A 25,000-nucleotide genomic window follows, 5' to 3' on the forward strand; every position below is an offset into this window, starting at 1 on the left:
GCTTCCAGTGTTTCCTAATAAAATTAATTTTGGTCACATGGTGTTGAGCATTCATAACTGTTTTAACTGATGTGATTAGTTAGTAATGAGTTATTATAACAATAATAATAACTGTATTTTTTTTTTTTTTTTTTTATGATATGCATGCATTGTAACAGCTCTCAGTGGGTTCTAAACATTGCTTGGGTGTGTCTGTAACACTTAATTTGACCTAAAACCTGTTTTCCCATAACATAATAGTTACTTTGGACAATTCATGTTGACTGGTAAACGTTTCAATTTCTAAGCTTCCTACACCTGGAAGTTGCATGTAGTGTCCAACAAAGTAATGAATAAAATGGAGAACTCAGGCTAGTTTGATAAGTATTTTGACATTTGATTGTGCCTTTTTTAATCCTTACTTAAACAGGAAAGTTGACCTGGGGGAGTTGTCACAGGGGGAGGGAGGGTTTTTCAACTTTGTATTTGAAAAATCACATGAAAAATGACTGACGACTGTGATTGCTGAAGTGTAAATATACATCAAGAATAAACAGTTCAGTTATAAAGCTGAATGTGTCACCTGTGCCTCCTCCTGACTTTTTCAACATGAAGGAAAACCTAAACACCTCTGCTTTAGTATACAAAATGGCTATGTGATAAGTTTATCAGTGAACAAGTTTATGAAGAGCACCCAAATGTGCCATTCAGGTCAACATAAACCCAGACTTCCTTAATTGGAAAAAGAATTACAAGGGGAACACACACAGAGAGGAAGACATTTACAGAAGTTGATGGGTGGTAAAGAGAAGAAGTGGTAATGGAGCCGATCTGCCGTACAAAACAGCGGTGGGTATATGGAGAGAGCAAGAGGTAGATAGGACAACATAATTGGTAAACAGACAGAAAGAAAGAAAGAAAGAAAGAAAGAAAGAAAGAAAGAAAGAAAGAAAGAAAGAGGACATAGGTAGATGGACAGATAGAAACAGAGTCGTAGTTCTCATTCCTGAAGTGCCGTGAGTGGCGAAACAGAGTGGTAGATAATGGTGGATATAGCCAAGGAGGTGCATGGTACAAAGAGTTAGATAGATAGATAGATAGATAGATAGATAGATAGATAGATAGATGGAAGGAAGGCGTGTTTGAGGGAAAGAGGAAAAGACGATAGGGTCTGAGGTTTTCCAGAAGTATGAGGTGAAAACCAGCTCCGTCATGCTCTTCAAAAAGGTTTGGCCTATTAGGGAAACAGGTGAAGGGAGAAACGCACAAGGAAAATACATAATTAAGGTTTGTTTTGTATGAGGGAATAGGTAAAGAAGATAGGTTTGTATGGGGAAAACAGGTAAAGAAGGTAGGACTCTATGAGGGAAACAGGTAAAGACGGAAGGTTTGTATGAGGGAAACAGGTAAAGAGGGTTGGTTCATATGAAGGAAACAGGTAAACACAGTAGGACTGTACGAGGGAAACAGGTAAAGGTTGGTTTGTATGAGGGAAACAGAAATAGCAGGGAGGACCGTATGAGGGAAGTGAAGAGCCACATGTTTCTCATTCCAGAGTGAAACAGGTTGAGCAGGCTGTGATGTCAGGACTGCCTCCAACATGGGAAGTGTTTCTGTCAGCTGAGTTTCCTCATTTGTCTAAGGTAAGACCACTGTTTTGATATCTCACATATATCACACAGTTTCATTTGTGAGGCTGAGTACTACATGTCGCATATTTACACTTTGTATATGGCAGAGACAGATCTATACTTGTTTGGATCAGATACAGGTGGGTATTGCTTGCTTACGTAAGAGAAAAGTCCCATGTGAACGTCTCTGGTCCAGGATAATTAGCTACACACTGTAGCTACGCCACTTTAATGTCTGTGAGTTTTAGACAGAGTGCGATAGAAGTGATGTAGTGACTCATAAATTTCTCTTGAGGTGCAGGTGGTGAGGTGGAACCGCATGATTCACAGTTTTGTTGTGGTGCCATTTCTTAATGAGAGTGCTCAGCATTACACAATGACACATTTTACACTGCTATTTGAATTTATGCGTGTTTAACTGGGCAGCTGACAGCAGCTGATTTCTAGGTATGACTCACATATTTTAATATGTAACTAACTATGCAAATCACATAACAAATGAGATACATAGTGTTATATATTGAATGGAAGTCCATGATCTCCTCTATTTCTTGATGTTGATCAATATGCACTGCTCTGGATTATTTAAGTTTACTTATTCTATACGGTAAGTAATACCAAACTGGGACATGACACCACCTGCTATATTAAGTCCCATATTTTTGGAGTAAGTTTCATATTTTAACTCTGAAAGTAATTGAAAGTGTATGTGTGTAAGTGTTATATTGAAGGAAAGCACAGGATCTCCTCTCTCTCTTTGTACCAACCATTATTTGCTGCAGTGGATGCTGCAGTGTGTGTTGTACTATGACAATGACCCTGCCACAATCTCACTTTGAATGCATACTGCTCTGGTCAAGGTTTAGACTGGTAAATACACACTGGTTTCAAATGTAGCTCCCTGCTGCTGTTTAATCTATAGAAGTTGAGGAGTCGATCCCAGTGACTCCCACAATTAGAATCACAGTTGGAATCGACTCCAGAGATTTGGGATTTGTGCACCACCATGGACAACGGCTCTAACTACAGGGAGGCTGGGGGCTGGGATATTCAAATTACGTTCAAATTACTTATTTATTGCTGATTTGTTGACAAACACTGGGCTGGATCCCAGTTAGGAACTATGGTGAACTGGCAATGACTACATGTTTAGGCTTACAAGGTGTGAACCTGGCACTGTGCGTTTTGTGTGGTGTATGAAGGTCTGCATCAGATCTCTGTCTCTCCTCGTCTTTATCGGCAGCACCCTGTTTCGTTTGATGATCTCCTGATGGACCCTCCGTCGTACGATGAGGCCAGTCGCCACCCTCCCGCTCTGGACACAGGGGCATTCACCATCTCCCCTCCCCCTCCCTACGATGGGCCCCTTGCATCGCCAGCCACACCCCCTCCCAGCTATGGAGAAGCAGGTATTGTCTCTCTATCTCTCTCTCTCTCCCACTTGCTCACCCTCTCTGCCAAAATACCTTCAGTTGCAGTGTAATTTCCTTATACTGTGGCCTGCATGGGTTATTGCTGAAGTGTGTGCCTTTTGTAGTTACCCTGCAACCAGATCTTTTCCCTGTCCTGACTCCACCCACAATGCCAACTGCTGTGACCTCACCCCCGCAGCAGACTGGATACATCATCCATCAATCAACACAAAGTAATAGGACTACACCTTTATTTTTCCTCTAAATGTTACATATAGAAACCAACCAAAACAACACTGAATTTGCTTTTCTCTTTATCCTGTTTTCTCCTCTCCTCCTCCTCCTCCTCCTCCTCCTCCTCCACCCCTCCTCTGTCTCCCTCCATCTTTCATATCTCTCTCTCTCTCTCTGTCTCTCTCTCTCTCTGCCTGCCAGTTGGAATAATAGAGTCAGTAGAGAGCAGGCAGCAGAGAGCGAACCCAACAGTAGTGGTGGTCCAGCCGCAGCCCATATCTACACTGGGAGACGGCCCCGGTGTGATACTGTGCCCCTACTGCCACCAAGTTGTCACTACTAAAGTTTCATACGTTCCTGGGAGGGCTGCATGGTGCATGTGTATACTCTTCACAGTGATGGGGTGAGAGGATCACACACACACACACACACACACACACAGAGACCATCTAGTATCTCTTTAACGTCAGAATGCCACTGATTCTTCTCTATGTATTTAATTTGTGTGTGTGTGTGTGTGTGTGTGTGTGTGTGTGTGTTTAGGTTGGTCTGTGGCTGCTGTCTGATCCCATTCATGGCGCATGGAATGCAAGACGCATATCACTCCTGCCCACATTGCCAAAACCACGTGCACGTATACACCAGATGATGATGTCAGGATACTGTAAATAATGCCCCCGTCCCACCTAATCCTACCAACATTATTTTTCTAATCACAGTCCGTCCCTGAGGAGTTCAGATCTACTAAATGTTTTTGAGGTTTGGCAAACTGGAAGGTTCTGATCTACGAACCAGGCACTCATGCATTTCTAAAAATATGGAAGAGAACCAGGCAAAGCCAGACTTTTGCACTTTTAGCCTAAGCATGTATTTTGAGTTGTAGAGCGCAGCAAGGAGATTAATCAAAGCAATCCTTCCATGCATAAGCCAGAAAACACCTAGTAACACCTAGTAAAAGCTTGTTCTTATCTCTCAAGCTGTGCCAAATCTTTTGCTCTACAACATTACATTGCACTGAGGAATGGCTACATTATGACTGATGAAAAGAGAGAGGGAAGGGACATTTATGATGAAGCGGATGATGTCCAGGCCGAAGATCAAAGGCATGACAAGAGAAAGTGTAATTAAGATTATTTTTCTCATGACTCATGATCACTTTATTTTGATAACGTTCAGAAATGTAAAAGTAGCAATGGCCAATGCTCTTTAAATTTCATATTTAATTCAGTGATAAAGGGGGCAAGGCATGGATATTTCAGTAGAAATGCTTTTCTTCATTACAGCAAACAAAGCCTAAAGGAAATGTAGGCTATAATTTATTCTTCTGTGCAGTTCATCTTTAAGTTATTTTTAGGCGTAATTAGGTATAGCACATATTTATAACTTCAGTCAACGGAGCTGAGCACATCCTATATCCAAATATTACTTTCCAAATATCATTACACGCATCATAAAATAGCTTTCGCATTATTTTGCAACAGAAAAACAAGCAGTAGAACTGACAGAAAAGATCTGAAAACAAATGTTAGGGAGAAAGGGAGAGAGGCTTTTTGTTTGTAAGTAGTGAATTGCACCCTTCTTAGTAGACGGGGTGAAGGAGAGGAGAGCAGGGCAGATCCAGTGCTGCTGGGTGTGTGCAGCTGTCTGATCAATGATTCCTGACTGATCAATGCCCCTTTTTTTCCCCTATTGTTGTAATGATGTGTAATGCTCTGTTTCCCTGCCAAGTTGGACTCAACTTCTGCTATTTTACTCCAAAATATTGTTACTATTAGCATTTATCATTCTATCATGTTGATAGGAAAATAAAATTTGTCTTAATTACTTTGACAAAGTCCTGTGCTTATTTCATTTTTCTTTCACCTTACTAACACCTGTGCAAGGGGGTGAATTCGGTGTGAGTGAATTAGTGTGTATGTGCATGCATGTGTATGAGTGCATGTGTGTGTGTGTGTGTGTGTGTGTGCATGCTTTTGTGTTTGCATTTGACCTTGCTGAGCCAAATAGTGTAAGGCAAAGGGCAAAGTGATATTAGTGATATGCGTGATATGAACAGCAGCCAACAGCAGAGATACAGCAGGGCTCAGATAGGAGAGTTAATCAGCTACAGACTGGTGGGCCAAGCACGGCAGATAACAATGGCATTCTTAACTACCAGCTCAGCACTGACACACACACACACACACACACACACACACACACTTATTATCAGCCCTTTCTTTCACCACCCCCTCCATGCCTTCCTGTCAAGCCTGTTCCAGCATTCAATTTGTCAGTCTGTGGGTAAACCAACATGAGGAGACTGTTGCTACTGGGGGTGACGGCCTTCTGTCTGTGTGTGTGCGTCTCCGCTGACACACAGCCTGAGGAAGATGGAGTTTTACAGCTGAAGAAAGGAAACTTCAACAGAGCGCTGAGAAAACACAAGCAGCTGCTTGTTCACTTTTGTAAGTTACAACAGAGACTCACACTGCTTGATCTTGATCTGCGTGTTTACATAATGTAATACATGCAACTGACCGTGTTTTGCATAGCCATCATAAAGATAATTAAATTCTTTGTAATTATCTTATTTGGTGGTTCAGCAACTGCCAGTGACTGCACGGACAATTATAGTCACAATCAAAAGGATGTTTCCAATGTAGCTACCAAACATTGCAGCATATTATTATTATTATTATATGTTTGTTTCTGTGTGTGTGTGTAGACGCACCGCTGTCTGGAGATAGCCATCGTGTGTCAGCAGCTTTCCAAGGTGCCGCTGCAGAGCTCCAGGGGTCAGAGGTCAGACTGGCCATGGTTGACGTCTCTAAGGAGAAGGACCTGGCGAAAGACCTGAACGCGACGGGCCCGCCCATACTCAGGCTGTACCTGTCTGGAGACAAACACAACCCAGTGCCCTGTCCCGGTACACACGAAGCCTAATACATGCTTTATACATTACCTATAGTAAGCTCAAATTAGCATGGGTTTATGGAGTTGTAGTTTATCACTTGTTTAAGAACTACAGCCTTTTAATATTAACTGTTGAATCCCACTTGGTTTGGGTCTGAGGTAAAATCTTAAAGGTTAATTGTTACTTTCCTGCGTTGTGATTGTTTAGTTCCACAGAACACTGCCTCCATTTTGACCTGGCTGAAGAGGAGGGCGGGGTCTGCTGCTGACCTCATCACTGATCTCAGCCAATCAGAGAAGTCAGAGGAACTGCGAGTGGTGGGATTCTTCAAGGTGACTGGATGCTGTTTGATTTTTCCCTCTCTTCTCATTGGTGTTGCGACTGGACTTGGACGTTTATGAATAATAATTGTGTGTGTGTGTGTGTGTGTGTGTGTGTGTGTGTAGGACCTGGACCACGACTACATCCAGGTGTTCTACGCTGCAGCGGTCGACCTTCCTGACGTTAGCTTTGCTGTGACCCAGAACAAAGAGCTCATCAGCAAATATGACATCACACATGATGTTGTACTGCTGCTCAAAAAGGTACCACACACACAATACACACTCACACTCATCGTGTCCCTTTATACCTCAAATATGCCAAAGCAATCTGAAAGTAACGCTACACACACCCACACACTCACACACACACTTCACTTTAAGCAACTGAGAAACACTTCTGACAGCAGATGGCTATAAAAGTTAAAACCATGTGTGTGTGTGTGTGTGTGTGTGTGTGTGTGTGTGTTTGTGTGCCTGTCTGTCTGGTGCAGTCGAAGCTCATCCAGTCATACAAAATGACCCCTCAGACATCTAAGGAGGAGCTGATGATCTTTATCACTGTCTACCAGATGGAGCCTGTCACTGAGTACAATGGACAGGTACAGAATATCACATGTATCACAGAAAAACACACACATTTAACTGGTGTAATCCAGTTTGGAACCGTATGTTTTTTGTGTCTCTGTAGTGTGTTAAATCACTGAGATGGGTTACTTATCCTTCAGATGCAACTATATAACTATTCATATAGTTCATATAGTTTTTATTTGTTATTGTCTCATTTGTCATCTTTTATTTGATGTAAACCCATGGAAGGACAAATACCTCTTTGCATGAATATTGAAAGTAGGAGGTTCTCTTACAATTAGGCTAAACATTTTATTTGGTGAATTTGGCTCCGTATTTGAAGTTCACATCGCATTGTATCGTATCGTATAACCTTCTTGTCTAACATATTTATTATAGGCCTCCTCCTTAGAACTCCTGTATTGTTGGTAATATTTATTTCTGTGTGGACTCAACTTCCACATTCTACACTGTACCTTGAATGGCCTCATCTGCTGTAAAAAAGTAAAGAAAAACAAATACAGCAAGACAAAAATAAAAGTGGAAATTTACTAGAGATGGCTTTTTCATACAGTTTCTGTTAAGGAACAACTGTGGCAACACACAGGGTTGGTAAGAGTAAGCACCTTGTCAAATCTCCAAGGTCAAGCCACATAGCAGCACAGCTTGGATTCGATTGAACATAGCGATACTGTGATACTGATACTGCACCTGCTAAAAGCACATTTCAACATACAAGGTCCGAGTGAATGCAAGCCGCCCGTATATTTACCATAGTTAATCATATATTGTTAATAGATTAGGTTTCTCTCTCCTCCAGACAGCCACTCAGATCTTAACATCCCCCGTGTTACACCATGCCCTCCTCTTTGCCAACAAAAGCTCGGAGGACTTCAAAGAGATCCACTCTGCCTTTTACAGTGCTGCAGAAAACTTCAGGCTGAAGGTAGCAACTACACACACACACACACACACACACACACACACACACACACACACGCACACACACACTAAGACTGACGGAATTAATTAATTAATTCAAACAGAAAGCATTGATGTTGCAGCACATTTTAGGATGACCTTGTTTCTGTCCGCTTGCAAGCTGCTGGAGCACTTCACCTGTGTGTGTGTGTGTGTGTGTGTGTGTGTGTGTGTGTGTGTGTGTGTGTGTGTGTGTGTAGGTGTTGTTCGTGTTTGTGAACGTGGATGAGCCTCGTAATGGAAGGCTGCTGGAGTACTTCCGGGTTCGGGAGGCCGAGGCTCCCCTCGTCCGGTTGGTCAACCTGACAGACCATGTGACCTACCACCTTCCCTCGGACAGTCTGGACACAGAGACCATAAAGAAATTTTGTCAAACCTACCTGGAAGGCAAGGCTAAGGTACCGCTCACTCACACTGCACACCTAGAGAGCATGATAAATAATAAAGGAATTGAGGACACATGTTGTTCAGATTTAAACATTGTGTGTGTGTGTGTGTGTGTGTGTGTGTGTGTGTGTGTGTGTGTATGTACCTGTAGCCTAAAATGCAGAGTGAGCCGATACCTGAAGGCTGGGACACACAGCTGGTAAAGCAGCTGGTGGGAGTGACCCTGGAGAAAGTTGCCTTCAACCCTGACAAGACTGTCTTTGTCATGTTATGTATGTAAACACACTTTTCACACACACTCTTGTATTCATTTTCACACATCATACACTCAGAGCAATCCAATAGTGTATGTGTGTGTGTGTGTGTGTGTGTCTTTCAGACCTCCCCTACAGTCAGAGGTCCCGTTCTCTGTTCCCACTGTGGGAGGAGCTTGCCAAGGCCTTCCAGCAGCGGGAGGATGTGGTCATCGCTCGCATCGACGCCTCGGCCAATGACATCAACCTGTCCATACAGGAGTCTTACCCATCGCTCTGCCTCTTCCCTGCACTGTTTGCTGAGAGGGTAAGCCACGCCCCCTGGAACCAGCATGTTGGGGTTTTATTCAGGGTCGGGCAATATGGTTCAAATCAATATCACGATATGGCTCATGTATGTTAAATAATCAAATTAATGTTCATCCCATTGAACTGAATGGTGATGTTAGGTGTGATGTCAAACAAAACAGACATTTTCAAATAATATTCCTACCATACCTACAGTATATTATACTGTATTTTGTCAGAACTTTTAAATAAAATTTGCTTGTTATCATCAATTTAGACAGCAGAATTTTGTGTCACAATATCCCAAAATCACCATATCGTCACAATACGAATCCACTGAAAGATGATAAAAAATAGTATTGAATTATCGCCCAGCAGTTTTATGTACTGTCTTTGTTGTTTGTTTTTCCTATTTTTTAATATTTAATTTGTTGTTTTTTTCATATGGGATTACTTGGTCCTGCAGTAGTCTCAAAACATGAACTTATTTTGGATGTTCACAAACATCAGCACAGTTTAGACACTGCTGTTGCTAAATTAAATATATGATAGGGGCGACCATTACATAACTTTTTTATCAGAAGCAAAAACATATGCTAAATGAGGATAATTTGCACTAAATTTCTAATATATCCTTATGAGTCCTATTCACTGAGACCAAGGAACCAACTGATTATCAAATGAAAATTAAAAAATAAAAGGAATTATATCTGTTCACCCTGGCTCTATGGGGGAAACTGGGCATACTGTATATAGCATTGTGATAATGTGTGGTATCTGTGTGTCTGTCAGATGGTGATTTACACTGGCAAGCGGACAGTGAAGGACCTGGTTAAGTTTGTAGATAAAGAGATGGAGAAAGCCAAAAAAGCCAGAGTGAAGGTAAATCGTCTCCCTCAGCACCTGCCATTTGTTTTGTGCGTGTGTGTGTGTGTGTGTGTGTGTGTGTGTGCGTGTGTGTGTGTGTGTTTCAAATGGTCCACTTATTTTAAGAGCTATCTTTTCTTCTTTTTCTATTTTTCAGGAGGATGAAGACAGGAAGAAGTACATTGAGGCCATGAAAGCTGAAGATGCAAAAAAGGCCAACGAAACCAAAGATGAGCTCTAACACAGAAAAAAAAGAGGGTGCAGAGAGAGAGAGAGAGAGAGAGAGAGAGACTGTGGGTGCTGTGGTGTCCTTGGCTCTGGGTTTAAGCGGGGCAAAAGGGCTCCTACATCATTTTTGTCAGCTATTCTCATAAAGTCATCAAATTTCGTGTTGTCCAGGCCCATGGAGAAACCTGACGGTGTGTGCGTGTGTGTGTGTGCGTGTGTGTGTGTGTGCGTGCGTGTGTGTGTCATACCTTTTCTGTACTTTGCCAATTGTGCTACTTTCTGAACAAGGAACTGGTTTTATCCAATCAACTGTAGGCTGTCATTAACCACCTGCCAACCAGATCCAATAAAGTCTTCATTTCAAAACCTGACGACTGTAAGGTTTTTCATTTACTTAAACCTCAATATCAGTGTAATGTTGATCTTGGGAATTCAGACTTAAAGCAGTGTGATGTTGGCTTAAACTAAATTGCAATGACTGTGGCGACAAAAACCCTTACATGCAAAACTTTAAGATAGCATACAGATACATAGATCAAAAAATGATACCACAAGAAATCCTATAGTAATACCAGGAGATTAAAAAATAGCATTACGTAGGCTACGGAAATATCACAATAAAATCACTACAGACACACAATAAGCGCCTGTATGGGATATGGAATATGATAGTGACACCATAGCAGATAAAACAATAGGCATACCATAATGTAAGATAAGATCATTAAAAACTCACTAAGTTGCAGACCAAGTCACGATAATACCTATATGAATATTATAGGAATAGCCTTGTAATTTCTTGTTAGAGTAGAAAAGAAAGAAAATATTCCTTATTGGCTTAGGATGTCGGAAACATAATGAACACGAGGATGATTTTTAAAGCATCACACCATATGCTAATGGTGTTAATTAATCACACTGAATTTAAAACCATAATGAGTGTTCATAGTTAATTCCGAAGTGTAGTCCGTGTACCCGCGCTGCTCCGAGTGACGCGGTGTGACTTCACACCGAGGCTGGAGGAAGACGCCGCCGCTCCGCTCATCTCTCCGCCGTGACGACCGTCCTCTCTCACCCGCCGCCAGGCAGCAGAAACCCCGGAGGGATGGAGCCAGCGGGCGCGTACGGCGCCGGGAAGGCCGGGAGCGCCACCTTCGATCCGGTCGCCTTCTTCACGCATCCCCGGACCATCCTCAGACTGCTGTCTTGGGTAAGCCTCTGCAATGTATGTGTTACAAGCAATAGACAGGCCTACCTGCGCCCCCCCTCTCTCTCTCTCTCTCTCTCTCTCTCATTCTCTCTCTAGGTCTCCCTCCCTCTCTTTCTCTGCTCGTGTGTTTTTATCCAGGTTAGATATTTCTACAAGGCTGAGTAGCCTCGAGTTAAAGCATGTCTGATATTGTGCTATTATTTTCCGCTCCCCACGATATTAGCACCTCCGTCTAATAGACAGAAAATACATTTCAGTGATGCAGCCTGCAGGCTGGAGCTGCACGAGAAGCGTCCGATTAGGCTACCATATGTTCACCCAGAGCCCCTTTGTGTCACCAACACGAGATTAATACGAGCGATTTGGATATAACTGCACCCCAACCAGTGTCTAACCCCGCTCTTTATCCTCTCCCCGCTGTGGTGCTGTGTGTCTCTGTATAGCAATTATTGTACAGGAAAGACTCATGGAGATATTGGATTTCAAGGATGTCAAGGATGTATAGCAAGTTTAACACATGCACACAAATTAACAGCTCTCTCTCTCTCTCTCTCTCTCTCTCTCTGTCTCTCACTCAATTGAGTTCCGTTCAATTCAAACAGGCTTTATTGGTAGGACAAAACAGTATGTGTTGCCAAAGCATTTGCAAGGAATATATGTGGTAATTGCACAAACAATATTGAACACGGATAAACTGAGAACATTACAGTAACTTTAATCAATTTTAAATAAAATGATAGGATCATTCTACAGCAGTTCATGACTCGTAGGCCTAACTGATCATATCCATTCTCGGAAACTTGTTGTCTTTATTTGCATATTGCACAACATAACAGAATAGCACAGCCTAGCCTCTCTCTGAGGTTAAGGCAAGCCGTGACATATTTAGCAGCCAATGTCATTGGCCTTTCATCCTCACCCAACACTATTGATAACTTTTGTTTTTCTGACGGAGGTAAAATTAGGAAATATTTCTTGACATTTAGGGTAGAAAGTGTCCTTTGTGTGGTTATATTTGGTCTCTCTCTCTCTCTCTCTCTCTTACACACACATGCATACACACACTCACTCCACACACTAAATAGAAGCACAGCATGTGTTGGTGTTTGTGTTCATTTGGGTTTGGGTGGGTGTGTGTGTGTGTGTGTGTGTGTGAGTGCATGCTTGCACGTACATACGCATATGTGGAATGGAAGGTATTCATACATATGTGTGAGTTAATTCTAGCCTACCTGTCAGATAATAAGCAACCAACTGCTATTTTTCTACTGTGCTCGTCCCTCTCTCGGCTCTTCTCTCTCACCACGTTGCCCCTCTCCCTCTTTTCTTCACCCCTGCAGATTTTCTCCATGGTGGTGTTCAGCTGTATCGTGAATGAGGGATACATCAACATCGGAAGCGAGCGATTGCTCTGCGTCTTCAACAACAACGCCGATGCCTGTAACTATGGTGTTACTGTGGGCGTGGCCTGTTTCCTGGGCAGCATCTGCTTCATGATCCTGGACATTTACTTTCCTACCATCAGCAGTGTCAGGGACAGACGGCGCGCTGTCCTCCTGGACTTGATCTTCTCTGGTACACACACACACATTAACACACACACACACACACACACACACATCATGGCCTGCACATGTAGTTGCAGCTACCTAAACACACATACTTTTAGCTACCTATACTCAAAGGTCTGACCCCTCCTCCTCTGTCCTGCCTCCAGCCTCGGCCAGCTTCCTGTGGTTCGTCGGCTTCTGTTTTCTGGCCAATCAGTGGCAGGCAACGTCTCCAGATGAACTGCCATTGGCCCAGGGCTCCGACGCTGCCAGAGCCACCATCGCTTTCTGCTTCTTCTCCATCCTCACCTGGGTCTGTATGTTTATGTTTCTGTGGATGTGGTTGTATGTGTGTGAACGTGTGTGTGTGTGTCTGGCCAGTGTCATATCTGTGTCTGACCAGTGTGTATGTGTGTATTCCAGGTCTATCAGTGTCTGCTGGCAATGAACAGATTTAAGAACATTGCCTTCATGGAGGACAAGCTGAGGCTGCTGCCCAGGACTCCTCCCACCCTGTCGCTAGTCTAACACATTCTCTCACACACACACTGAGTCTGACCTCTGTCTCTATGTTAACAGCTGATTGAGGGCATATCTGAACCTAACATTGTGATATTTTGGGCAGTGTCACGTTTGTTTCACTGTTACAAAGTCGACTGAGTTATCGAGTTGGGGGGTTGGCAGTAGTCACAAAGCCATAAGAGTGTTCGCTCCTCTTGGATTTGCACTCGGGTAGTGTGTGAGTTCCTTTGTGGTTAATCTGCTTTTATTATAATGCGTGAAGGTCCATGAAGCACAATGTCATAAACTGTCCTGATGGTATTGCTCATGCAGTCACAAGCTCTCTGGAAGAAACTGAATTACCATCCATAGGTAAACTGTTAAAAACCGTCTTAACACCAAGCTCATAGCAGCCATGGATCTTACTGCCAGAGGATTTGGAGAAGTTAAGCTGTAGCTGCTTGTTTCTTCTAGCTTCCTTCCTTCCTTTTTGTGTAACTGTACTTATAACCAAGCTGTGTGTGTGTGTGCGTGTGTGTGTGTGTGTGTGTGCAGATATGTGTTTGTGTAACAGTAATCATGTGGTGCTAATGCAAATAAATGTGCTACTAGCAGGCTCTGCTAATGCTGTGCGTGTGTGTATGTGTGTGTGTCTGTCTGTGTGTGTGCGCGTGTATGTGCATGTTACTAACAGGCTGTGCTGACGCTGAGCGCATTGCGGCGCTTCTTATCCGGCACCAACATGGCCCTGTTCACATGGCAACACCTGGACCCCGCCCCCAGCAACGCTCGAGCGACACCTTACCCCATCGCCAACGGAGCCACCATAGTAACCACCAACCCCTATCAAGCCCCGCCCTTCACTGAAACCCTGGACCCCCAGAAACTCACACAGCAAAGACCCATGGCTCCTGCCTTCTAAGAGCGGAGAGAGAGAGAGATAGAGAGATAGATAGAAAGAGAGAGAGAGAAGGTAGAGGTGTGAGGTGAGCTGACATCACATGCAGCACGAGCATGGAGTACTTCCTGCTTGTTGTTTAGTGGGTTTCATCCTCTCCTGGGATTGGCAGAATTTGGGTCATGTGATGTAAGATCTATTTTCACCATGGCAACTGCTGGCTCAGCTTAGTCAGCTTAGAATATTGTAACCCTCTGTGTCAGAATACTGTCTTCTGTTCATACACACACAGATATTACGCAAACACGGATGCACACTCACACCTGGAAACACGCACACATGCACACCGGGAAACACACTCACGCGCACACACACACACACACACACACCTTGACTGCATGTTCATATGGTGAGGTGCAGATTATCATAGATATAGATCAGTGATGATGCTCCAGCTGCCTTATAAGGGGATTTAAGGTCTTTTGGGAAGGCAATATGGAGGGCTGCGAAGACGTCTGAAGCTGTGTAGCTCCGTTTAACATCATCTGCTTCTGTTTGCCTTTAGTCAGTCTGACCAATCACAAGCTGTCCTAGAGACCTGTGGGTTTCATTGGCCCAAACTGAGACAGACAGCTGGCTTGACCAATAGACTGGGAGCGAATGAGTCGTGGGGGAAGGACTCATAGAAATTTGGAGCATTTTCTTGGCAGAGAAATACAGGCAGGACAGCTTAATGCATTCTGAATGCTATAGTGTTTCAGTGTGAAATATTCATGTGATTAAATATTTTATTGTGATATGCTGAAGTGGAATAATGAAATATGAAAAATAAAATGTATCCACAACCACAACTGTGGGTCTGGCTTTGTCCACACTGTCTTGAAATCACTTCTTCTTATCTCCATCTAGCTGTAATGTGAGTCTCTTTTAATAGATTTATGTATTGAGACTGAGATCCAAGGATGTGTTTAGCATATTAATCAGCATCCATTGGGGGGCCATAATTAGACTGGCTACTCATGTTATGTAGAATTCATTAACAGCTGCAGCTATGTTGGCCTTATTTTTGGATTAAAAGACTCACTACAGCCCTTTCTACTGTACTTTTTTCTTTATATAGGGGGGGAGGGGGCGGGGGAATTAGAAACAAGGTTATAGAGTCGAAGGAAAGTCAGACAGAAAGTGGTTTTATTCCAGCACTGTCCAATCATGTTGCTGCAGGTTAGCTGACATCATTCCCTGCTTTACGGAATCGGCAGGAAGTGAAACATCACCATCAACATTATACATCATCATCAAAATCTACATCATCATCATATCATCATCATCCAAAATCATCATCATCATACATCACTGTCAACATCATCATCCATCCTCATCAACATCACCAGTAGATAAACTGACATTCAAAAATGTAGAAATTCACCTGTGTAGTTCTCATATCTTTGATGCTGTGTTAATAAAATATATTCTTAGCCATTTTTCTATAAAGTATTACAAGCCATAATATCACCTGAATAAGCCCTTCTATGCATCTGCCTCCTTCTGAACTGCAGCCCTGCATCCACACAATCTCATGCCTTCAAAAATCCAGAGAGATGGCCAGCTCCAGCACACTACAGCTCTAGACAGCAGGGGGCGATCTGACTCTGCAGTCGGCCCGCAGGTCTCTGATCACACACACTCACACTCACCTGTGTCTGAACTACCTCTACCCTGAGAATACTAAGACAGAGAAAGGGAGAGCGGAGGGGGAAAACTATTTGAGAGAGGGGAAACAAGAGGTGGGGCAGCTGTAAGAAACCTAAGCTGATTGAATTGAACATTCAGATGGATGGGATAAGGAAAAGCGAGGTAGAGAAGACAAAAGCCTAGGTCACACTAGATGTCAGGGTGAGTCGGGGCTTGGGGGGGTGGGGGGCACTTGGGCCCGCAGATGATCCTGTAGTGTGCTCAAGACTGCCAACCCTGGCCCTTTTGACAAGATTTGTTCAAACATGTTTGATTTTGACAGGCCAAGACGCACCAAGAATGAAATCTGAGAGCGATCCTGACAACAGCCAAAGGCAGTTTAGCTCAAGGGGGAAGAAAAAGAGAATTAACTGGAAGAGAAGTCACTTTTAACAAGAACAACTCCCACTCAGACAGTGTACATTAGCAAGATTCCCAACTCCACTTGCTCTACTTTTGATAAGTTGCTATACGTTTGGAGGAATAAATCTCATATAAAATGTGCCTGGATCAGGTATGCAGTTACAAATTAAGTGAAAGAAGTCTTGTACAAAATTCTTCATTAATGTTAACTTTGTAATGACATAATTTCAAAATACATTTGCAATGTAAATGTAAGCTGTAGCTTCTGTACCCTGAAAAACGGTACACCTATTCTGTAGTTGTATGTACAGCAAATTCTGGATGAATAATGGAAAACATTTTTGAATGACAGAATCGTGTAGTGTGTGATCTCTCGTCTTCATGTGTGTGATGGCCACATTTGCCCCGTCGCCTAGTGTGAACAGCTTCCTGACGGGACGGCCAGCAGACCAGTCGTTTAGCCTGAACTGCCCTCGCAACATTTGAGCTTCTTGTAGTGTGACCTAGGCTTAGGGTGCAAGGGAAGAGGATGAGAGTGAGGGCAGAAGGAAGAGAGCAAGCAAGGGAAAGGGTTGAAAGGGTGTTTGAGTAAATATAGCTGAGGCGCTATGTCTGAACTAAAGCTAGGACTATGATAGAAGAAAAGGAAACGTCTTCTTGTGTGCATCTTGTGTGCAAATCAGCACAAGGGGAAAGTCTTTGAACACATACGCACGCACACACGTACGGATGCATACACACACAAAGTCTGAAAGAACTCTGCTCACACACCCTGTGAAAAACCTTGTGATTGGATGGGAGGAGCTGAGGGGCAGGGCCTGAAACAGGATGCAGGTGTTCTTCCTCCTTAAGATTGTGACTCCTGCCCCTCTCATGTGTTCAACCAGCACATTAAGCTCCTCCCCCTTAGAGAATAGCCAATCCTGCATCATTGGGTTCGCTTAGTCGTCCACAGAACTGCCCTCTGGTTGGTGGGGAGAGGGGGTTGTGGCGTCAAAGGACAGGGTTCGCCGTCTCAGCTCAACACTGCTGTCCATCAGCTGGGTTGCCATGGTAACTGGCTCCTCCCCCGGAGGCGGGCTCATCCTCTGCTTCCTGTTCCTGCCTGAAACCGGAGACACCGATTGGCTGAGACGGCTCCTGTGCTCCCCCGGGCCGGGAGTAAGGTGTCTGCTTTTGTGTGAGGAGCTGGGAGAAAGTTGTGTCTGTGAGTGTGTGCGAACAGAACTGTTAATGCGACTGACTTCCTCGTCGGCGTCGTCTAACTGGGGGCCGGGGTCAGAGCCGGGGCTCGGGCCCGCCGCTCTGGAGGTGAAGAGCCCGGGGCCGGCTGACAGCACTGCTTCAGGACCGGGAACCTGCAGACTGGACATGCTCTGAGGGCTGACAGGCCTCATCTCAGCGTCTGTCTCTGCCTGCGTATGACAGATGGTTTGTTCGGGTATAAGTTCTCGTCCGGTGGCCTCGCTGTGGCTCCGGCTGTGGCCTCTGCATGAGATCACCCTCTGGGGGTTTGTATATTTCAGCGTGTGTACGCTGGAGGAGCGCTGGCGTCGGGGGCTGGCAGAGGCCGAGGGCACAGAGAGGTGGGACTCCCCGAGATCGTCAGCTGAACTGCAGCTCTGATCCAGTGAGTCATACCGCACAGCCTCCTGCAGACAGAACATATGCATATACACACACACACACACACACACACACACGCCAGCACACACACCCATGCACAGTTTTGATTGTATAATGGACTTGGGTTGTGTAAAGTGTGACAACATGTTTTTCAACATGCTATATAAATAAGTTTGATTAAATGCTGTAGTGTGAATAGAATAGAATAGAATAGAATAGAATAAACATTAACATACCTGTCTCCTCAACTGTTTGCTGGCAGTGCGGAAGGATCCTGGTCTCTGTGGGATTGAACTGTCTGGAATATAGGAGGGGCTTAGTTTGTTTCTATCTAAACTGTCTTCAGGACTGAGCCAATGAGGAGACTGCCTGCTGGCGCTGAGGGTGGCGCTCAGTGAGGACCGTCTGTCTATACTGTGGGCAGAACTAAGTTTCGGTCTGTCTCTGTTGTGCTCTGGATTAAGCCGGTATCCATCTATACTATGAGCAGAAGTAAGTCTGTGTCTGTTTATGCTGTGGGCCGGACTAAGCCTGTATCCATCTATACTGTGAGATGAGTTAAGCCGATGTCTGTTTATTCTATGGGCCGGACTAAACCTGTATCCATCGATACTGTGGGCTGGACTGAGTCTGTGTGGGGTGGGTCTGCCGCTGGAGGGGGTGTGTCTGTCTAGGCTCTGCAAGGGGCTGAGGTGTATGACGGGCCTGGCGCTGCGTCCGGACCCCAGTGAAGCATGGCTGAAGGAGGGCAACGCTCCTGGAACCTGCAGCAGCGAGCCGGCCCCGCTGGAGCCCAGCGACGACATGGAGCCTGGAGGCAGAGGGGCGTAGGTTAGAGACACAAAAACAGAAAAACAGAAAAACGCTACAGTATAGACCACTCAAGTGCTCATTTTCCCCAGAAATGTTTGTCTATGGATCAAATGAATGGAGAATTCCTTTCTCAGTGATCAGAACTCAAGCCCTTAGTATTTCCTATGTGTGAAAAAAGATTGCATTTGGTATACAATACATGTTTTTAAGTGGCTCAAAACAGGCAAAAAGTGGGGTCACGCATGTCGGGCGGCTATATGAACACACTCACGTATGATTGATGATTTATTGTGATTTTTTAAATTTGGCTTCAAAATTCAAAAACTCCATCCTCAACACAGAGGGATACGTACTGAGAAACCCAGGTTCAAAGGAAAAAAGCCTGTCAACCACAGACTCCAGTAGGGCCGATCTTTTAAAACCTTGTGGGTTTTTTGAATGGTGAATTTTGGCTATGATCCGGAATTCTATTTTTGGGCTGAAAAATGACGACACACTTGAGTGCTCTATTGTTAAAGCCTGTAACAACAGGGCCTCTTTGTTCCACACTGCATCTCAAGTGCATAATGCATAGTCATCTATCCAATCTCTGAAAGCAATAATATTTATAACAATTCATTTTTGTCTGTACTATAGTAAAAAACAGCACTATTCCCTAATTTAGCTGTGACGGTAAAACTGGTTACCTGAGTAGCTACAGCCGGAGTAGGCCTCATGGCCAATGGGAGGATAGGGGGAGCATCTGAGTGGCTGAATGTAGCTGTCGCTAGGGAGAGAAAGCATGCGTCCCATACTCAGCAGGTTGCCATGGGAACACTCCTCTTCCTCAATCTGCACCTGCCACCAAACACATAAGATCATCATCACTGTCGTTATTATCACCTCCACTCCCTTACACACAAATGAACACACACACACACAGACACACACACACACACACACACTCTCTGTCAGTACCTGGGCAGGTGTGTCTACATTTGGCCCTTGGTCTCCGCCCATAGACGCATTACTGAGGCGCTGGTTGGCCTCCTCCCTCTCTCTCCTCTCATCTATCTCGTCCTGCAGCGCCTCCTTGTTGCTCTCCTCCAGGTGCTTCATCAGAACGGCCACAACCACGTTGACCAGCACAAACTGAGCCGTTAGGACGAAGGTGACGAAGTAGATGGGAGAGATCAGCGGCAGGTAGGTCAGACAGTGGCGATCCTCCGGACGACAATCACGCAGTGTGTCCTGGATGGGTGAGAGGATCGGGGGGCGGGGTAAGACGAGAGGAGAGAGATAATGGAAGCGATGAAGCAAATTGATGATAGAGAGAAGGGGGGCTCAGGTGATATCCTTGGGTATTTGTGCACTACATTGTACTTCCCCTCTTTTCCAACAGGGGGAGATGTTGATCTGAGCATGACAGACCTTGAGTCTCTCACAGAACAATAACACACCCTTGTAACCCTCGACTGTCAGCAGCTCTTAGTCTGTCAGGAAAAACACTGATCTGCTCTCTGCCTAATGCAACGCCTGTCTCATAACGGATGCTAACACAAACACGTGTGCTTCGTCCTCACTTCATCCTCCTGGAAACTCAAAGTGAGATAGGTGTCCAAATGTGAAACACACACACGAAAAGAGGGAGAGAGAGAGAGAAATTACCTTCATAATTCCATTCCAGTTATCCCCAGTGGAGACCCTGAACAGCGTGAGGAAAGCCATACCAAAGTTGTCAAACGTAGCGTGGCGACTAAGACCCTCGCATGGGTTTTCGTCCGAACACTCTGGAAAGAGGAGGAACAGAAAAAAAAAGAGTGTTAGATAAAAGAGAGAGGAAGGGGTGAGGAGTGGATTGGAGAGAGAGAGAGAGCTGAGTATAGATTAGAGCACTGATCAGAACATTGATATAATTGACATAATTAATGTATGCAACGTAACAAAATTAACGGCTGTTACGTAATTCATGGATATTTCATCAGTGTCAGCTGAGGCACAGGCACGACACACGCACAAATCTGCACACACACTCACATACACACACACACACGTACACGCACACACACACTAACCCAGTTTTCCAAAGAGCTCAACTCCCAGAGCAGCATAGATGAAGAACAGCAACATGAAGAGCAGACCCAGATTCCCCACCTAGACAGACATATTACATGCACACACAGATATATACAGTATATGATACATAGAAAAAACACGTATATGCCCAGAGAGACACAAACACACAAACAGATAAAAAGGGGCCATAGACAGAGACTACAAAGCTTTATTGCTCTTTGCTTATTGCAATCTAAAACTTCGGAACCATCATGGAATCTGGAATTAAGTCATGTGGTTGTGCTCAGATTTTATAGTTTGAGAAACGCTTATTTTCTTTTTCAGCATCAGTATCACTTCTTACCTGGGGCAGAGCTTGCATCACCGTGTCCAATAGAGCTCTCATTCCCGTAGCCATCTTCAACAACTTCAACACTGAAACATTGTAATGGTGTTAGCTCTCGGCAGCCACACGCCGTGTTTGTGTGTGTGTGTGTGTGTGTGTGAGTGCGTGAGTGAGTGTGTGTGTGTGTGTACCTCGCGCTATCCTCAGGACTCGCATGATGCGTATGATGGTGGGGTTGATGGGCAGGGAAGCATTCAGGTCTATCTCCTCCAGTGTGATTCCCATAATGGACAACAACACAATGGCTAAGTCCAGCTGGTTCCACCTAGGCACAAACACCACACACACACACACCAGATGCACACACACACACACACACACACATCACATGGACCACAAACCACACCACACACACACACACACACGCACAGCTTCAGTGTTTTTAAGGATAAACCTGTATGTTTGTGAGTGTCCGTGTATTCGTGTGACTACCTGTCTTTAAAAAAACGCCGCAGGCCAAAAGCGATGAGTTTGAGAATGGCCTCGATGACAAAAACCAGCGTGAAGACGTAATTGCAGTACTTGAGTATCTCCTCCAGGTACTGCGGGGCACACAGACACAGACACACTAGTGCTTAGCATGGCTACTGCAGTGCAGTACTGGATGCCTCAACTACTACTGCAACTCCACTGCACATACCACTGCAAGTACCACTGCATACCGCGTCATTACTATGGTTCTAGGACAGGTAGCAGGTGTTGTTGCCATGGTTACCTGTGGCTGGTTGTAGTGCTCCATGCTCATGGTGAGGAGGTTTGTGAAGATGATGATGGTGATGAAGAGGTCCAGGTAGTGGCTGGTGCACACAGTGTGGATGGTTCGACGCAATGGGGAGTAGTCTGCGTAATATGGTTTCTCCTGGGCCCCTGCGCCACACACACACACACACACACACACACACACACACACACACACACACACACACGGTCATTAAAATGTTTCTGAAAGAAAAAAATATGGTATGGGCTATGAAGTCACTGATGAAGTAGGTGCCAGCCAACGAGCTGGTGTGTGCGTGAGTCTGCATGTGTGTGTGTGTGTACAGATAAAAAGTGCCACCTCAGGAATTCAATCCTATCCATCACGCACACACACACTCCATGGCACCTCAAGGTGTCTTTGGGCAGAAACCCTCGCTGTCTGCTGCCAGACAGTTAACTGACTAGGAGGAAAGCACTACTGGAGATTACACTGCAGAGAGACAGAGAGAGAGAAAGACAGAGAGACAGACAGACAGCAAGTTAGATAGAAACGAGGTAAAGAGAGAGGAAGACACAGAAAGAGAAACAGAGATGGAGAGACAGCGGCAGAGAGAGAGAGAGAGAGAGACAGAAAAAAGAGACTGTGTGTACTACAATGTTATGTGTGTGTATCTGAGTGTAATGTGTGTATAAACTATGCATATGTTCATAAAGAGAGGTTTATCACATGTTGCACTGCATATTCATAAAGCATGCATGTCGGTACTTCTTCTCCCCTTTACCTCTCACCTCTCCCTCCCTTCCTCTCCTACTCCTCCTCTTCTCACATTTCCCTCCCTCCCTCCCTCCCTCTCTCCCTCCCTTCCTCCCTCTCTCTTACTCCTCCTCCTCTTCTCCAGGCGTCTTTGTCGTTTCTCCTCCCTCAGTCGGGCCTCCTCCTCCTCCTGCTGCTGGCGACACTTGTGAAAGTTTTCCACCACCACGCCCACAAACATGTTGAGCACAAAGAAGCTGACGATGAGGAGGAAAGAGATGAAGAACAGCAGCATCCACGGGTTGTTGTTCCTTATCGGCTACAGAGAGAGAGAACGGGGGGGGGGTAGCATAGGGACAAAGAAGAAGAGGAGGAGCAAGAGTGAAGGGAGAGAGCAAGGAAAAGGTGGAGAGGAAGAAAATAAGAGAACATAAACAAGAAGACAACAATGCAAGTCCTGAGTCAGCAACCAAACTGCCAGCACTGTCAAGTCACATCTATTCATCTATCTATCCGCCTCTCTTTCTTTCTTTACACCTCCCTCCTCTCCTGAAATGTTTCCCTTTCTCCGTGAAACAAAAAGAACCAGTGCTGCCTGAGCGTGAAACAAAACCATACGGCAGAACAATGAAATACAATACACAGAGGCTGACAGGGTTGTACGTCGTCCTAATATTCACTCTATCCTACACACTCCTCTTCCTCTCTCCCTCTCTCTCTCTTCCCCTCTCTCTCGCTCTCTCCCTATGCGTGTGTATGCATCTTACCTGCTGGTCTACTCCCACAGCATCCAGGCCGTCATACATGATGCTGACCCAGCCATCTTTACACGACAGTACAAACAGCGACATCAGCGCCTGTAACAGTGAGACCCCTCATGTCACGAGTTAATTTCCAAAATGCTACGATTACATTTTGGAAAAATTGACTGTTGTAGCGCGCTAATATATACAGCAATTTGTTATCTTCCTTCAAAAAGTAATGTAATTTGTTTGCTATCAATCATTTTGTTAAAGGTGCAAACTGGAACGGAACATGGTTCTTTGGAGTGATGTCACAGAAGAACCACAAAGAACCTTTCATCTTATGGAAAATGCGGAAAAAAAATAAACCCCTTCCATAGTATATATTGTGCATTTGCAAAAGAGGCTATACAAGGGCAGATAAACAAAAACACAATGCAGGTGTCTAAGCAAAGGAGTGCAGAAATGGTTCTTTAAAGAACCTCGGTCTGAAATGTTCTTTGTGGAGCCAGAAACGGTTCTTCTACGGCATCACTCCGACGAATCACTTTCGGTTCCGGAGAGCACTTTTATTTTTCTGTGTGTAGGTGTGTGTGTGTGTGTGTGTGTGTGTGCAGGTGAGACAAACCTGTCCCAGGTTGTCAAAGTTGTACTTGCGTCGAGTCCAGCGATGCCCCGCCCCCAGACACTGGGTTTTATTGGTAATGTTACTGACATCGAGCCCGTCACAGTAGAAGAACTTCCCTTTAAACAACTGCACACACAGACAGATGCATGAACACATACACACACACACACACAAATGCCAACATATCAAACTATTGTAACCAAAAGCTAAAGCCAACAGAGCTGAATGTGAATGTTGGCTGGGTATGAATGGTGTAATAGAACAGTAAATGACTTTACCTGGACTCCCAGTATTCCAAACACAATGAAAAAAGCACAGCAGATGAGGACGATGTTTCCGATTGGTCGGAGAGATGTGATGAGAGTCTCTACCACCAGTTTTAGCCCCGGAGCACGACTTATCACCCTTCAACATACACACACACACATAGACACACAAATACACTAGATAATATCAATGGACAGATAGAAAGACAGAAAAACGGCTCATACATCTACCTGAGCGGTCGCAGTGTGCGGAGCAGGCGAAGCACGCGCAGGATGCCTAAGATGCGGTTGCCGCCCGCCGACGCCACGGAGACCAGGATGTCCACCAGCGAGACAAACACCAGCAGTCCGTCTAGAATATTCCAACTGCTCTGCAGGTACACACCGTTCCCAAAGTACAGGCCCATAGCAACCACCTTGACACACATGCACACACACGCACACGCACACACACACACACAGATCCAGGAACATTACTCAGATCATAAAATAATATGAGGTGGAAAATTAGACGAAAACTTTCACTGGCGGGGATCAAAATTGCTTTTTTTTTTTTTTTTTTTTTTTTTAAGTAAAAACAGGAAAATGACATTGGAGTGAAGTGCCCTTTCAGAGATTGTTATGGTTACCTTGATCATCATTTCAAGCACGAAGATCACAGTGAAGATGTAATTGGACACACTGAGGAACACCCGCTCCTGTGACACACACACACACACACACACACA

At 44.7% G+C, this 25,000-nt stretch overlaps 5 protein-coding genes across 7 annotated transcripts in view; 4 read left to right on the forward strand and 1 right to left on the reverse strand.

Annotated features, from left to right (window-relative positions):
• pdia2 (protein disulfide isomerase family A, member 2) overlaps positions 1-465 on the forward strand; it is a 4,860-nt gene extending 4,395 nt beyond the window's left edge. Inside the window, exon 11 of the mRNA XM_071914471.2 lies at positions 1-465. This exon is cut by the window's left edge and continues 95 nt beyond it. The gene's annotated coding sequence lies outside the window, so the exon portion shown is untranslated.
• Positions 466-1,546: 1,081 nt separating this feature from the next.
• LOC139923679 (lipopolysaccharide-induced tumor necrosis factor-alpha factor homolog) lies at positions 1,547-5,080 on the forward strand. Of its 2 annotated transcripts, none has more exons than XM_071914495.2 (5): positions 1,547-1,622; positions 2,854-3,019; positions 3,148-3,255; positions 3,458-3,659; positions 3,800-5,080. In XM_071914495.2, the coding sequence occupies exons 1-5, from the start codon at positions 1,560-1,562 to the stop codon at positions 3,903-3,905; spliced, it is 645 nt and encodes a 214-aa protein (XP_071770596.1). In that variant the 5' UTR covers positions 1,547-1,559; the 3' UTR covers positions 3,906-5,080. The 2 variants fall into 2 exon arrangements, with proteins under 2 accessions (XP_071770596.1, XP_071770597.1); XM_071914496.2 differs by lacking the exon at positions 1,547-1,622 and adding an exon at positions 1,641-1,750.
• A 972-nt stretch (positions 5,081-6,052) lies between these two features.
• Positions 6,053-10,374, forward strand: LOC139923685 (protein disulfide-isomerase). Its single transcript, XM_071914503.2, has 10 exons — positions 6,053-6,164; positions 6,360-6,484; positions 6,599-6,736; positions 6,967-7,074; positions 7,863-7,988; positions 8,224-8,421; positions 8,562-8,682; positions 8,790-8,971; positions 9,745-9,834; positions 9,977-10,374. The coding sequence occupies exons 1-10, from the start codon at positions 6,053-6,055 to the stop codon at positions 10,058-10,060; spliced, it is 1,284 nt and encodes a 427-aa protein (XP_071770604.2). The 3' UTR covers positions 10,061-10,374.
• Positions 10,375-11,152: 778 nt separating this feature from the next.
• On the forward strand, positions 11,153-15,011 carry LOC139923674 (synaptogyrin-1-like). Of its 2 annotated transcripts, none has more exons than XM_071914487.2 (4): positions 11,153-11,257; positions 12,598-12,832; positions 12,975-13,120; positions 14,003-15,011. In XM_071914487.2, exons 1-4 carry the CDS (start codon positions 11,153-11,155, stop codon positions 14,228-14,230), a joined length of 714 nt encoding a protein of 237 aa, XP_071770588.1. In that variant the 3' UTR covers positions 14,231-15,011. The 2 variants fall into 2 exon arrangements, with proteins under 2 accessions (XP_071770588.1, XP_071770589.1); XM_071914488.2 differs by having other exon boundaries at positions 13,231-14,109.
• A 2,230-nt stretch (positions 15,012-17,241) lies between these two features.
• Positions 17,242-25,000, reverse strand: part of LOC139923680 (voltage-dependent T-type calcium channel subunit alpha-1H) — a 27,408-nt gene continuing 19,649 nt past the window's right edge. The window contains exons 19-34 of the mRNA XM_071914497.2: positions 24,902-24,970; positions 24,504-24,688; positions 24,285-24,411; positions 24,007-24,132; positions 23,403-23,492; positions 22,762-22,954; positions 21,895-22,046; positions 21,612-21,721; positions 21,311-21,444; positions 21,138-21,208; positions 20,794-20,872; positions 20,387-20,508; positions 19,697-19,969; positions 19,426-19,576; positions 18,163-18,737; positions 17,242-17,952 (exon numbers count right to left, since the gene is read on the reverse strand). Of these exons, the coding sequence (XP_071770598.1) occupies positions 17,242-17,952; positions 18,163-18,737; positions 19,426-19,576; positions 19,697-19,969; positions 20,387-20,508; positions 20,794-20,872; positions 21,138-21,208; positions 21,311-21,444; positions 21,612-21,721; positions 21,895-22,046; positions 22,762-22,954; positions 23,403-23,492; positions 24,007-24,132; positions 24,285-24,411; positions 24,504-24,688; positions 24,902-24,970 (3,168 nt within the window). The remainder of the gene's footprint in view (positions 17,953-18,162; positions 18,738-19,425; positions 19,577-19,696; positions 19,970-20,386; positions 20,509-20,793; positions 20,873-21,137; positions 21,209-21,310; positions 21,445-21,611; positions 21,722-21,894; positions 22,047-22,761; positions 22,955-23,402; positions 23,493-24,006; positions 24,133-24,284; positions 24,412-24,503; positions 24,689-24,901; positions 24,971-25,000) is intronic.

This window comes from Centroberyx gerrardi, chromosome 3 (genome assembly GCF_048128805.1).
Source record: "Centroberyx gerrardi isolate f3 chromosome 3, fCenGer3.hap1.cur.20231027, whole genome shotgun sequence".
NCBI classification, from domain to species: domain Eukaryota; kingdom Metazoa; phylum Chordata; class Actinopteri; order Beryciformes; family Berycidae; genus Centroberyx; species Centroberyx gerrardi.